Source organism: Aythya marila (genome assembly GCF_965140915.1).
Source record: "Aythya marila genome assembly, chromosome: 6".
Classification (NCBI taxonomy): Eukaryota; Metazoa; Chordata; class Aves; order Anseriformes; family Anatidae; genus Aythya; species Aythya marila.
Window position 1 is genome coordinate 39,323,501 of NC_139047.1, and position 13,140 is coordinate 39,336,640.

General features: G+C 35.6%; 1 protein-coding gene across 4 annotated transcripts in view; it reads right to left on the minus strand.

Annotated features, from left to right (window-relative positions):
- WDSUB1 (WD repeat, sterile alpha motif and U-box domain containing 1) overlaps positions 1-13,140 on the minus strand; it is a 29,774-nt gene that overhangs the window by 13,796 nt on the left and 2,838 nt on the right. For 3 of the 4 annotated variants that reach the window (XM_082763702.1, XM_082763703.1, XM_082763704.1), the window contains 8 exons: positions 11,084-11,268; positions 8,706-8,798; positions 7,795-7,888; positions 5,496-5,529; positions 4,513-4,553; positions 4,309-4,415; positions 3,292-3,471; positions 646-786 (listed from right to left, as the gene is read on the minus strand). In XM_082763702.1, the coding sequence (XP_082619828.1) occupies positions 646-786; positions 3,292-3,471; positions 4,309-4,415; positions 4,513-4,553; positions 5,496-5,529; positions 7,795-7,888; positions 8,706-8,798; positions 11,084-11,268 (875 nt within the window). The remainder of the gene's footprint in view (positions 1-645; positions 787-3,291; positions 3,472-4,308; positions 4,416-4,512; positions 4,554-5,495; positions 5,530-7,794; positions 7,889-8,705; positions 8,799-11,083; positions 11,269-13,140) is intronic. The other variant, XM_082763705.1, reaches the window with a different exon arrangement.

Here is a 13,140-nt window from a genome sequence, read left to right on the forward strand (position 1 = left end):
AATGCTTCTCACTCTAGTAATCAACAAACATTTTCGTGTTCTGAATGATTAGACTCTGACAAGTCTGGCCTGGTATCTCAAAGCTATGAAATTACTGTTTACAGATCATCAAAAATGTAATGATCTTTTGATGATACTCCTCTCCTTCACCCCAAGATTAGAACTACAAAACATTAGCTTTCCATAACTACATCACATGCTGCTTCTTGCAACTCTCACTCCAGAATCTTGTCACACCTAAACGAACCTCATTCTGTACAAACTTCTAAGTGCTATATACATGGTGTGCTAAGTTAGTAATGAGACAATTTGTTGTTGTTGTTTTTCCCCCCCATATGCACAATTGTGCATTTACCAAGATGACTCTGTAATTTGGCTTTTAACTACAAACTTGCAGAGGCACAAAAAGAAAGGACCATTAAAAAAAAATGTATACTGCTTCATCAGTAAAGTTGATACTACGGGAACTGCACACCACATTTTTTTCCTCCGTATTAGCGATGCAATTTTACCATTTACAACAGTCCTATTTTTGTTGCAATAGGTACTTAGACCAGTTTATCTTTCTACAACTGATCAGATAGGCCTATTTTTTTGTGTTCCCACATCCCTATTCGTTTTGTTCAATATTTGTCAAAGACATACCTGCTGCAATGACAGGTTCCTTCATAAGCTCCCGAGTTATAGGACATAAGAACTCATCAGGGATAGCAACAGAAACAGAGACCATTTTCATCCTCAGTTCTTCAATTTTCTGAAGGATTTTACTGCGCAGGCCTAGAGACTCTGAAAAGTTGTATGTACATGAAGTGAAAACACTGCAATGTCAGGCAAAGAGGTCAGTTCTTGCACTTGGCGGCTGTTGTGCCACAGGAGACACAGCTCCTCCCCACCTCCCCATATGGGAAAGTCCGCAGACACCCAGGCACCCTACAACCAGCTTAACAGCAGCCTGCTGCTGGCTTGCAACAATTCTGTGGAGCAATGAAAACAAATGGTAGAACAAATGCAAATGCAACACTACTGCAAAGCCACAGTTACCTGGCAGAACAGTATCTTCGCTGGTGCATAGTAGGATCACATATTCACCTTTATTGTAAGTGATAGCCATAAGTGCTGATTTATGAAATGAAAGCACGCAGCACCAAGAATAAAACCAAATATCAGCTGTAGGTGTTCCGTTCGTTATTTTCATAAACAGTTTAATTGTGTGTCTCCGAAATTACTCTTCTGACAACCCCTTTGTTCCCAGATATTCTGTCAGTCTCCTAGCTAAGCTTATTTCTGCTGCATGACAAGTATCGTACCCATTCACTGCTAAGCTGTCTTTCACCCACTGTACCATGCCAGAATGTGTTTACTTTCCAAAGGTACCAGATAAAAAACATCAACAAAACACCTTGCCTGAAGAAGAGTCCTGAAAAAGATTTGTAAAAAAAAAAAATAATACTAATAATCTTAAAATAACTTTTAATGTTACTTTTAGAAAAAAATCTTTTAGAATATCAACACAGCTTTAAAAGCTTATAACATTTAAACTGATATAAATATTGTTTTAAATTTAACACAAGTCATATAATGGAAAGATCCAAAATAAAAGTAGCCAGCACAGTGTAAAGAATGAATTGGAAGCCACAAATGACAGTCATCTCTCTGAATGTGCTGCACATCTACCTGATGTGCGACAAAACAACACTGTTGGTAAAGTGACTATGTTTGCAGGGATTAAAAAAATAATTACAGATTAAAAAAAATGAATACAATTAACATTACAGGAACTGATTGCATTTTTCCTGAGTTCACAAGACTGGTATGCTCTTGCAGTCAAGCTAAATGTAAGGACATACAATTTCAGAACAACTATGATCTATAGGATTTTCTTCAGCCTTCAGTTTAGCTTTTGTCATAAAAAGTCATTTACATCACTCCATTTCAATACCCTAAACCTGCTGTACAACATTGTTGTCCTATGTCTTACAAAGGGACAACTGAAGAATGCCTGAGCTTGTTTGTTGAGATTTTTTTTAAATTACATTGCAGCTTTTTCCGTCTCTCTCTAATCTAAAAATACAACTAAAAGCACAATTACAGTTGTGCTGTGCTGCCTTGTTTTCTTTCAGACTGGTTAGTTCAAAGGCACTCATTTGTGAATGAGCAGACAGAACAAAGACACATCAGTGTCTCTAGTCAGCATCATCTTATTAGCCTCAGCTGGTGATTGGTGCCACAGAATTTTAAGCTACTCCAATGTTAAGGAACACATATACAGAAAGGTAGAGCTACATGTCTCTCGTGGGTGGCGATTCATGACAGATTTCCAGAATCTATGTTGATTTCTCTAATTTAACAAGGCTAGTTGCACAGAAATACTATGATCAGATACATACCAACACCACGCACACACAAAACAATTAATAAAAGAGGGGAGCAGTCTGCCTATGAGGAAGAATGCTAACTTCTAAAAATAAAAATGTATTTTTAAAAATGTTTCTTGACTCATTCAGCCTTTTGCTATACTTGATTTCACTTTGGCAAACATACCAACAGCAAATTTACACCTAAATCTAGCTATAGTGAATAGAGAACTTACATTTTGAAAGTTCCCGTGTAGTTCACCATACTGAAGTTTCTTATTTCAGAATATGGCACTTCCCTGTGATTCCTTCTAAGATTTAACTACAGTTTTGCAATAGTGACATCACAACATATTAAATAGAAGGATGCCTGATGAATTATAAAGTGTCTGAGCTTGGAAAGCTTTGCTCAATCCTTACTAAATGTGAACATCTAATGCTTTATCTCCATACTAAGTAAAAACTAAACATACCTTGTACTTTTCTATTATACTAACTGTACTCTGAAGAATTTCACTGTTAAAATCGAGGTAGTTGACCGCATAGTATTATAAACAGAGCACTTTTACCGACTGACCGTAAAAATTATGGAGAACCCTATTTACTAAAGTCAGAAGCATTAAGTGTGTACAAAACCTGAAATTACTTTCCCACAACTTGATATAGAGTCTAAAAATTAGAGACAAACGCAGGTAAGACCACTTAACATGGCATTGTTGGTGGATGTGCTTTTTTTTTTCTCTAGGAATAAGCAAACACAAAGAAAGAGTACTTTGAATAATGTGACATTTGGTTTGTTTTTGATTATCTACGGTAATAAAAAAAAAAAGCATTTCAGAGAAAACATACCCATGCATGGAACATGTAACTCGCTTTCACTCCATCATTTCATACATACTCACAAGATTACAAACTACTTGAATTTCCACATTCTTACCAATTTTTAATTCATTAGTCAGACTTTCCTTTGTAAGATGCAGGAGTTCTTTGCCATCAATGTTATTCCGTTTGAAAAGCCCAACAAGGTCTGTTAAGCCCTGTGCACAAAGCCAGGCTGAAACATCATCCTCTGACCAGTTCTGAACAGCCACCTCAGATTCATTTTCTACAGTATTTCCTTTGTAAAGGAAAGATAAAAGACAGTAAACAAAACACAACAACAACTAAAAAAACAGTGCTAGGAACTACGGCAGTAATGAACATTTTCCAAGTGCTCTCACTACTGAACATTCTCCAGCACTTGACAGAAGAGATGCTCAATAGACATTCTTTCAATGGGGGACAATCACTTGGTTTTATCTTCTTTGATTGACTTTCAAAGTTTAGAGGAGTGTGAACTCACATGTGCTTACATTTGTCGAAGTTGAACTAAAAATATTGAAAAGCATCAGCAAACACAGAAACCAAGTCTCATACCTCCTTACAGAAGCAGACCAAACCCCAGACAATTGTGTATTGAACAGAAATCTATGTATCTTTGCCCCGCATACTTCAGGTGCTCATCTATTTTGTAACATTAGTTAGTTATTGTGTTTTTTTTCATCTGTAACAACTGGCAAGCTGTACCTGTTGACAAGTATGCTTGCAATTAGCATATTTCCTCTTTAACTCACTGTCAATTATACTTGCCCAAAAAGTCTTTCAGTCTCTGTGAATAACACCCTTGTCTTAAATACTGTCATTTGAGAGAGTAAGAAATTGATAGTATCAGAAAAGATGAAGATAATATACTTCTAACAGATGAGAGGGAGAGAATATACCTTGTATATTAATAAGATCAATTCAGAGAAAAAATAGTGTGCCACATACTTCTGAGGTTACACACTAACTGCATGTAAGCAAAAGTGGGATCTTTGCATCTTCAGGAGATGTTCAACAATACTTTTCTTTAAGTTTAAAGAACAAATTAAAGATACGCCAAATCTAACAAATTAAAGATACTCCAAATACTAACCTGCACAGGGTTGCTTACTGTCAAATTGCCATATGTTCACAGTTTTATCCATTGAACCTGTGGCAAGTAAGGCAGTACATGGTGCAAAAACACAAGTTGTAACATATCTACAAATAAAAAACAAATGTGTGAAAATTAACATAAAATGATTTAATTTATTTTATTTATTAGTAGTAAAACAGAATAATCATACTGAATTCATACCTGGTATGCTGAGACAAAGTATGAAGTATATTTCCAGTATTCTGAAAAAAAAAAAAAAAAAAAAAAAAGAATATCTGTGATTTAAAATCTTGAAGATCAAAAAAAAACCAACTCACTCATTTGTATATCTACTTTCAAATATTCCCAAAAGAAATATTATTCTTGTAATATGACACAAGTTACCTTCAGAGAAATTATACAACCTTGCTAAAGCTGATTGGCAGCAAAGTCAGATAAGTAACTTGACTTTCCTGACTGAAGTCCCCTGTTCAATTCCCTGGAAAAAGGCCACCCTTCAAAAACCCTAATTGAAAAATTACATCAATAGAACAGAAAATGCAGAGCAGGCTGATGAAGCTTAAAGTTTGTTCATCCTTCATTCTCAGCAAAATTATTATTTTCAATATAATAAAGTACTAAATATAAATACCACTTACAGGTGAACTTCAAAGGATGTAATAACAGCATTACACAAAATACCTGAAGAGTGCATTTTTAAGAAAGGACATTAGTATTTAATGTATTTTTTCTTGAATTCCTTATCATGCTTCTGTTTTATGTGGGCTTTATATATAAATAATTAAAGGATTATAGTGATCACTATTCCTGATTTTAGGTCAAAAGGTACCATCATTCTTGGTTTGGATGAAATTTGAGATTAATGAACCCCCTTCTGCCTCAACATGAAGAACAAAAAAGCATGGAGTCCATTGAATAATATTGTCACTGTAGAGAAATAAAATAATAAAACCCTCAAAGAGATATAAATAAATAATGAGAGAGAATGATCGATTCTCAAGATCTTCAAACTTACTTTTCTCAAAAACAAGCAAAAAAAAAAACAAACAACATAACAGACTAAATATTTTGGGTTTATATAATTCCTATTCTTTAATATTCTTTATCTTGGTAAGTCATTGGAGAAACAGTGCTGATATTTCATCAACACACCAAAGAATGATCTTGCACTATGCTATACTTACAGTTTCATATATTATGACACACTTGTCCACAGACCTTCAAAAAAAAAAACCAAACACATCGACATTACAGTGGTGCAGAGTCATAAAGAAACGAACTGCCTAATTAAGGAGGAAAAAAAAAACAAAATAAAAAACCTTTTCCACAAGTAAAATAAGAACAGAGCTCTTAACAGAAATTTACGGAAAGCTAAGCTACTTAAACCCTTTTCACCCATGTCCAGCTTAAGACAATGACACTGGTTAGCTACACCTACAGCATGATATAAAAATTAATACATACAACATAAAATTTCGCACTTCCATAAGAATTTCTGGTGCAGAGGGCTTGTACAAGGTTTATGTGAACTGGCCAACAATACTGTCTCTACAAACAAAATTATGTTTATATGTAAGATACAAATAGGCCTTTGCAAGAAGTATCTGTAATGCAGACATTCCTCTGCATCATGCACAGAATCTGGCTAACCATTACATACTCTCAGCACTTCTATTTAATTTTGAAACCTTTTCATTTCCAAATCAAACTAGAGGAAATACTGCAGTGTGATCCGTAAAATATAGTTACGCAATGCAATCAATCATAAAATATTTAATGAAATACAAATTGCATAGCTATTTGCCATGACAGCAATATTTACTTAAAGGCTGAATGGGGTAGATATTTCAGTTATGACAACGTAATCTACATGTAAAACAATAATCCACATATCTAATGGAAAATAAAATAACTTAAGGCCATAAACATTCAGAATGATCTTCAAATACTGAAAAAGACTCTATATTCTTTTTACGGCAGCAAAATGTCAAAGAAAGCTATTGTCTTCTGTGTTTTGCATAGTTTTCCGTTTATTTGCTGTTGCGGTCCTTTCTTTTTCCTTCACAAGACATCAGCTTCTATGTTTCAGTTTAAAATATCTTCATAAAATAAAGATGATTAAAATCTAGAGAAGAATCCTTTGATTTGTTAGATTAAGTTGCCAGTGGGACAGTTTAGAAGTGATCAAGCACTTTTCTTCATAGAGTGCAGAATAAAAGCATGTGGTCATTCATATTCATAGAACCATAAATGATGATATCTACCTCATTTAAAATTCCTTCTTTCAACAGCTTGATCCCTGAGGAAAACCACTAGCAACCAGCTGCCAGTTTCACTTTGCACTGCTCATCATCACAACTGTTTCAGCCTGACAGTCCAGTAACTTTTCCATTCATCCTACCATCTGCTTACCTGACCTACACTTCCACAGTCTGGATGTAAGACTTTGATGGGAGACCACGCCGAAGGGCTTGATAAAGCCAAGGCGTACAGCACAGCTGCTCTCTCCTTGGCCATGCAGCCGGTCACCTCATCGCAGACGGTGGTCAGATCAGTCAGGATCAGTTTGCCCTCGATCAGCTCCCGCTGCTTTTCCCAAGCATTTACACCTAGAAGCAGCTTCCAAGCCACTGCCAGGATTTGCTCCACAACCTCCCCGAAGACTGGAGTTAGGCTGACTGGCTTGTAGCTCTCTGGGTCCTCTGCCTTGTCCTCCTTAGAGGTGAGCATGACATTTTAATTTTTTAACTCATCAGGAATTTTCCCCTCACCTCCACCACCCTGGGTCTTTCAAACACAATAGCAACTGACCATGCAATGAGATTGGCAATTCCCTTATCACCCTCTAACAAAGACTAATAATCATATTAGTCTGTAGCTGATGATTCATGATTAATCTGGGTCTTAACCATTATTCTGTACAGGGCTGGCAGCAAAAAAACAGGTCTACAAATATCTTGATCATGCACTTTTTAGGGAAAAAGGCCTATGCTGCCATACTATGAATATGGATTGATTAATACCTTTTTAACAATGGCTAATTTGAATCAAATCTGTCAAAGACAAAAATTTCAAGGTATTTAAGTTTGCAAAAATTTCCCAAAAAATTTGAGTGAGAAGGAAAAGAAAAACCGTAAATGGTGTCCCAAAGACATGGTAAGGTTGCAGTGTAAATTCGTATTTTTTAATAGATGTTAGAGTATCCACATACAAGAAAAGCCACGTAAACACAGAAAAAATGAATTTCATTATAATACTCAGAGAACAGAGCTTACAACATCTTATATTTCAAACTCAATCACCCACAAGATGCAAACCAATTGGAAATACACCTCATTAGTTCTGGAGGTCAAAGAACGATGCCATAAGTACTGGAAATATATTTTGGAATCTGCAACACTTTTGAACTTTGTTTTACAATATTTAAGTGTTGACTGGACAGCCACCTACATGACATTTCAACAAGCACAAGATACTGCTTACCCTGAAACTAACATCTGTCCATCATAAGAAAACGCACAAGCCAGAACTGGGGCAGAATGTCCACTCAATGTACATTTGTATCTTAATTCAACACCTGAAAATACAAGAAGTAAATTATTACATATGGACATATATGACAAGGCATTAAAACAACATACTTTTAGGAGTGTAAAGTTGCCTCAAAAGATCTGACTCTGTGACATACTGCCTACAGAGAAGGGGATAAAGAATCACACGGAGAACTTAAGTTTATCCTCTCTGACCTCTTCACTCTGTAGTTTTACGATGTCTAACAGTATTTTAGATAATTGTGTATCCGTACATACAACATTCATCCTTACTGACTTCTATATAAAAGATATGACAAGAAATTCCCACTGGAGATGGTTTTGCCCATATGCTTGGTCTCTATGTAAGTCATACATTTGCATTGCAGTTTCAGAAGAGCCAACACCATTTTCATTCCTTCAGTTCTTGCTCAAAACACCAAGATGTACTGAAAAATGAAATGAAACCTTTCTGTGGCCTGGCAGATTAAGAGGTTTCAAACTCCCAACCTGCCTGGTGGTCACAGTAGAAATTATACTGGTTACCAAAGGTGACAATACCAACTAAAACCGAACATTTATCAAGATGTTAAGGTTGAGAGGATTGGAGTTTTTTTTTTTAACCTTTACTTTTACAATTATTGCTAGATTACTAAATAAAAGGCTATAGGGCCCAATCTCACAAACCACAGCATTCATTAGCTGCTTTCCAGCAAAACAAACCAAAAGAATACTTTCAATGTGTGGTTAGTTTGGCTGTGAATCCATGGTAGCAGTATAAATTTGATCTTACGTGCAAATTGTCACTAAAGAGTTAAGACATTTGATTATGAAAAAAAAAAAAAAAAAAAGTCCAATACAAACCTAAGGAGTCTGCAAACAAAATAAGCCAGACTTTGACCTTATTATCTTGACCACAAGAAGCCATCTGGAAGCATCTGGATCCATGTTCACCATCTGATAAAATTCAGATATGTTAATGGGAATCAGAAGCAACAAAAATTGAAGTGTATCAGTAAATTACACCAGCATTCATACACAATTTGGTAGATCTCCTTAATCTCAGTACTACTTTAAAAAGTGTTGATAAAAATAAATGCAGAGGTTCTAAAAACATTTGCAAGTAAGAAACAGGTATCACTGCTACACTGTTTCCTGAACAGGTAGATAAAACCCAGAACTGCACTACTGTCCTATTTCACATGTTCTGGATGGTGTGTGTGTTTGGTTCCTCTGTCTGCTGTTTCATTTTTTATAAACTGTTTCATGACTGCAATCTAGCTAACCACTCTTGAGAAATACTTGCATTAGTTTGATGATGAGATGAAATACAACAGTACCGATAGTTTCATAGCTTTCCCCTCTCTATTCAATGGATATGAACATTTCTGAATTATCATCAAGTTCCATTCTAAAGGTGTTGTTTCTGTCTGTTAACGTTTTTTTTCTTTTATTCTTAGCCCAATTCTTTCTGCTTTTCTACTCCAGTGAGCTGGCATACCAGCCTGACACAAATCACCACAACATTCCTTCAACGGTGTTACCTCTGCCAGTAGCAGTCTTAAAACTCCTACGAGAATCACCAGGTTTAACGCTGAAAATCAGAAAACTCTAACAGATGCTAACATAATAATGTAAGTATAAGTACCTTAAATAAGTGCTCATCTTTCCAGCTTTGTAGTTACTGCAAATGTCAAAATTGTTACAGTCAAGCATCTAACAAAATTACCCCTGAGATTTCATCTCTGTTTTCCACCACATAAAGTGTAGTTTCAGTTTCATCTGGTTATCAGAAGAAAATTCTCTTATACATGCTTGCAGTTCACAGGAATGATCAGAGCTACTTCAGCTGTGGCAAATCTTAGGGCTGGCTTCAAATCTGTCAAACATCAAAATACCTCATTTCTGCTAGGATTTTACAGTGCAAGAGCTTGTTCATACTGAGATGCATAGCATGCCTTAGCTATCATACTGTAAAAGCACATTTCTTGGTAAAATGGACACAATGAGAATTCTGTCACAATGCACAGAGTTGGACACATTTTACACATTGCCAAGTTGTTAGTAGGGTATTACAGTGCTGTACATGCAGAGTTCTTTGAATAACTTAGAAGAGGAATATACTGTCTTCCACTAAGGTACACTAAAAAATTTTAGCAAGATCTTTTTTTTTTTTTTTTTTTTTTCAACCCAGAATCATTAGGCAATTTCATTGAAGTTTGCTCATTCAGGAGGAGGGCAGCACTGATGCTCTGGATACAGACACTCTGGCTCCAATTTTGCTCCAAATTAAGCATGTAAAGAGAGTCTCAATCTGAAGTCACATTTTATTGTGCTGGATAAGCACTACTTGTATTGTACAATGCATTAAATCTGCCAGTAGTCCCAGAAGTTTCACTCCTTGATGATTAAACAATACAAAAAAAAAAGTTGTTTTTCAACAACATATGGTTTAAATTAAACTAAAAATGATTATGCTTTCTTCTCTATTTCTCTCTATCTTGGTGCATATAGGCTGAAGCATGAAGGGCCAGTGACGTATTTTTTTAAGCCCCCAAAATAATTTCACCAGGAAATGGAGCACTGGAAATTACACTATGATCTGTTTAATTGTTTTCCTTTGTTCTCAGATACAACTCTTAGTCCACAATTAAAGATTTTTGGTAGTGTTTTCACCAGGAAAGATGGAGACATTATTTCAATATTAAATGTTTCTGTCCTGTCTTCTTCCTACTGCTTCTCCTGCCTTCTCCCTGCTATGTACTATTTTGCTATTGCTGTGTTTAGTGCTTAAATATACAGTGTCTGCTCGGTTGTAACTCTCAGAACCTTTGAAAGAGCAGCTCACCTGTACTCTGTAAACAGAAGTCTACGTACCTTTACACAGACCACTTTGTAAGCAAGTAAAGTGATAATTGTTATCAGGCACTCCATCTTCGAACACCTTTGTCAGCCCTGATAGCTAGGCTTCTCTTACAGACGTTGCCCAAACATTTTTCAAAACTCTGATAGCATAATTAGCTAGTGAAAGCTAACATAAGCAAGCTAATCACTTGTTTGTTGACCTAGTATATTCCTTGTCATCAGCCTCACAACTACTTTTACTTAAGAGTACTTGGAATATTGTGAAACATCAGCTCCTCCCAATGTCATCTGTTATCTCAAGCACTAATAAAAATAAGAACTAGAGAGAATCACTCTTTCTTTCCCATGTTCCTCCCCTGAAGAGTCAAGTGACTAACCAGAAATTGGATGTGAAGAAATATCACAGCAGGTAACACCAAGATCATGTGCTTTTTCATTATATAGGCATCTCATTGTATCATCCCAAATGGTTATATCACCCCATGATGATCCAGTGACAAAGCAATTTCCATTTGGAGAAAACGCACAAGCCACCAAAGAACCATCTTTAACACTCCCAGATCTGAAATGCAAGAGTATACGGTATTTGAGTTTAGAAGAAGTAACGCTCTGAAGAACTGATCTCTAAAATGTGAACTGATGCAATACACCAAACTGTTCTAAGCCCTGCATTTTGGAACTTGGTAACAGAGGGCAGAGAAACTATCTCCAGCTGTGCAATGAGATGCACAATAAGGAGAGCTGAAGGAATCAGGGCCTGCTCTTTGACTACAGAAGGAAAAACATGAGATGACACTCCAAGGTAAAATCGTTTTAGTTGAGCGATAAAATGAGCTTCAAACTAAAGACAATTATAATGGACTTACCACTTGATAGGCAAAATACACTATTAAAAATCTATGGCAGAATAAATTTTCAAAGTCAATGATAAATACACAACAGTCATAATATGTACTCACATCTGTGAAAACATGGGGGAAACAACTCCCACAATTCCTCTGTTGTTTTTAAAGCCAAAACAGAAAACCTACTAACATTTATGATAAGCTGTAGCTGAGTAGAATACTTTGTGATTTATGATATAGGGTTAATTCAAATCACTCATAGACAAGAGAAGGTAAATTTTAAAATTATGATTTCCATACTTTAACTAAGTCAGCCAAAGTACTTTTAAAAATTCATCATATATTAAAATTCCTAGCAGATATGCAAATGTCTCAGGACGGAAGCAGGGTCAATCTAACATCCTCTGGGTTATCGGACACTAATGTCAAGCCAATTGAAAGTGTCCCTCTCCTTTTAACAGATACTAGATCAGGCCCAGTGTGCATAACAATCTTTAAGCCTAGGAAAAAAGTCACAGACATAAGCAACAGTCATACAGTAAGAAATCTCAGTCCTATTTACTCTGTCATGGTGTTTTGTGGAATACCTACACATTCTCTTTTGCTGATAGAAATTTTATTTACTGCCAGAGGTGTCAAACTTAATGCTACAGAAGACAAGTCCATAAACTTGCCTGAGGTCCTCTCTAACCAGACCTAGGACAACCAAAAAATTATTGACTCCCTTAATTCGATCATTAAGCATACTAGCAAATACACTACTCTGCTTGCCCTTTTCATATATACAATTCTGTTTCCTTAGCCCAGATTTTAAAACTTTCATTCTTCCACACAGAAAAAGCTACAGATGCCACTCTGAAAACTTAACAGTAAGATGAAGAGCACTATACAAATGTGTATGCTTTTATGACTTTCAGGTCAGATATCAGTATTCTAGCTACTGAACAGGAAATGGCAAACACTTTAAGAAACATACATAAACTAATTTGCTTTGAGTTTGTTCACACCCTTCATAAAGATGCTTTAACTTGCCATTTTCTTCACAATTTGGAGAGGCAATTACAACTGTCCAGCTAATAAGGACTAACTGGTTACCTTGTAATTACCATCCATATATTTAGTAAAATGACACCATAGTGTGGTAAAAGGCTCTCATTTAGCATCAACACATTCAAATGTTGCAAAAGAAGCAGAGGATCACAGAGTGACATCTGATGGGTAACTAAAACCCTTGATGTAATTTTTAAGCACACTGATAATTTCTAAGTAATATTGATCTCAGCTTTAAGAGAAAAAGCATGGCAGGTATACCTGCAATTACAAATGTGAATAATCATTCACGGAATTTATCAACTGAATATATATATATATATACGTATATATATGTGTGTATATATATATATATGTGTGTGTGTATATATGTGTATATATACATATATATACACACACATCCCCAAAATATATACAATTAAGACTAAGTTGACCACTGTTGGCATGTTAGCACTTTGAAATAAACTTTGAAAAGTAAAAGTGAGGTGAACAGGAAAGCAATGTTCACGTTCTTTTTTGTTCTCTTACAATGTAAATAC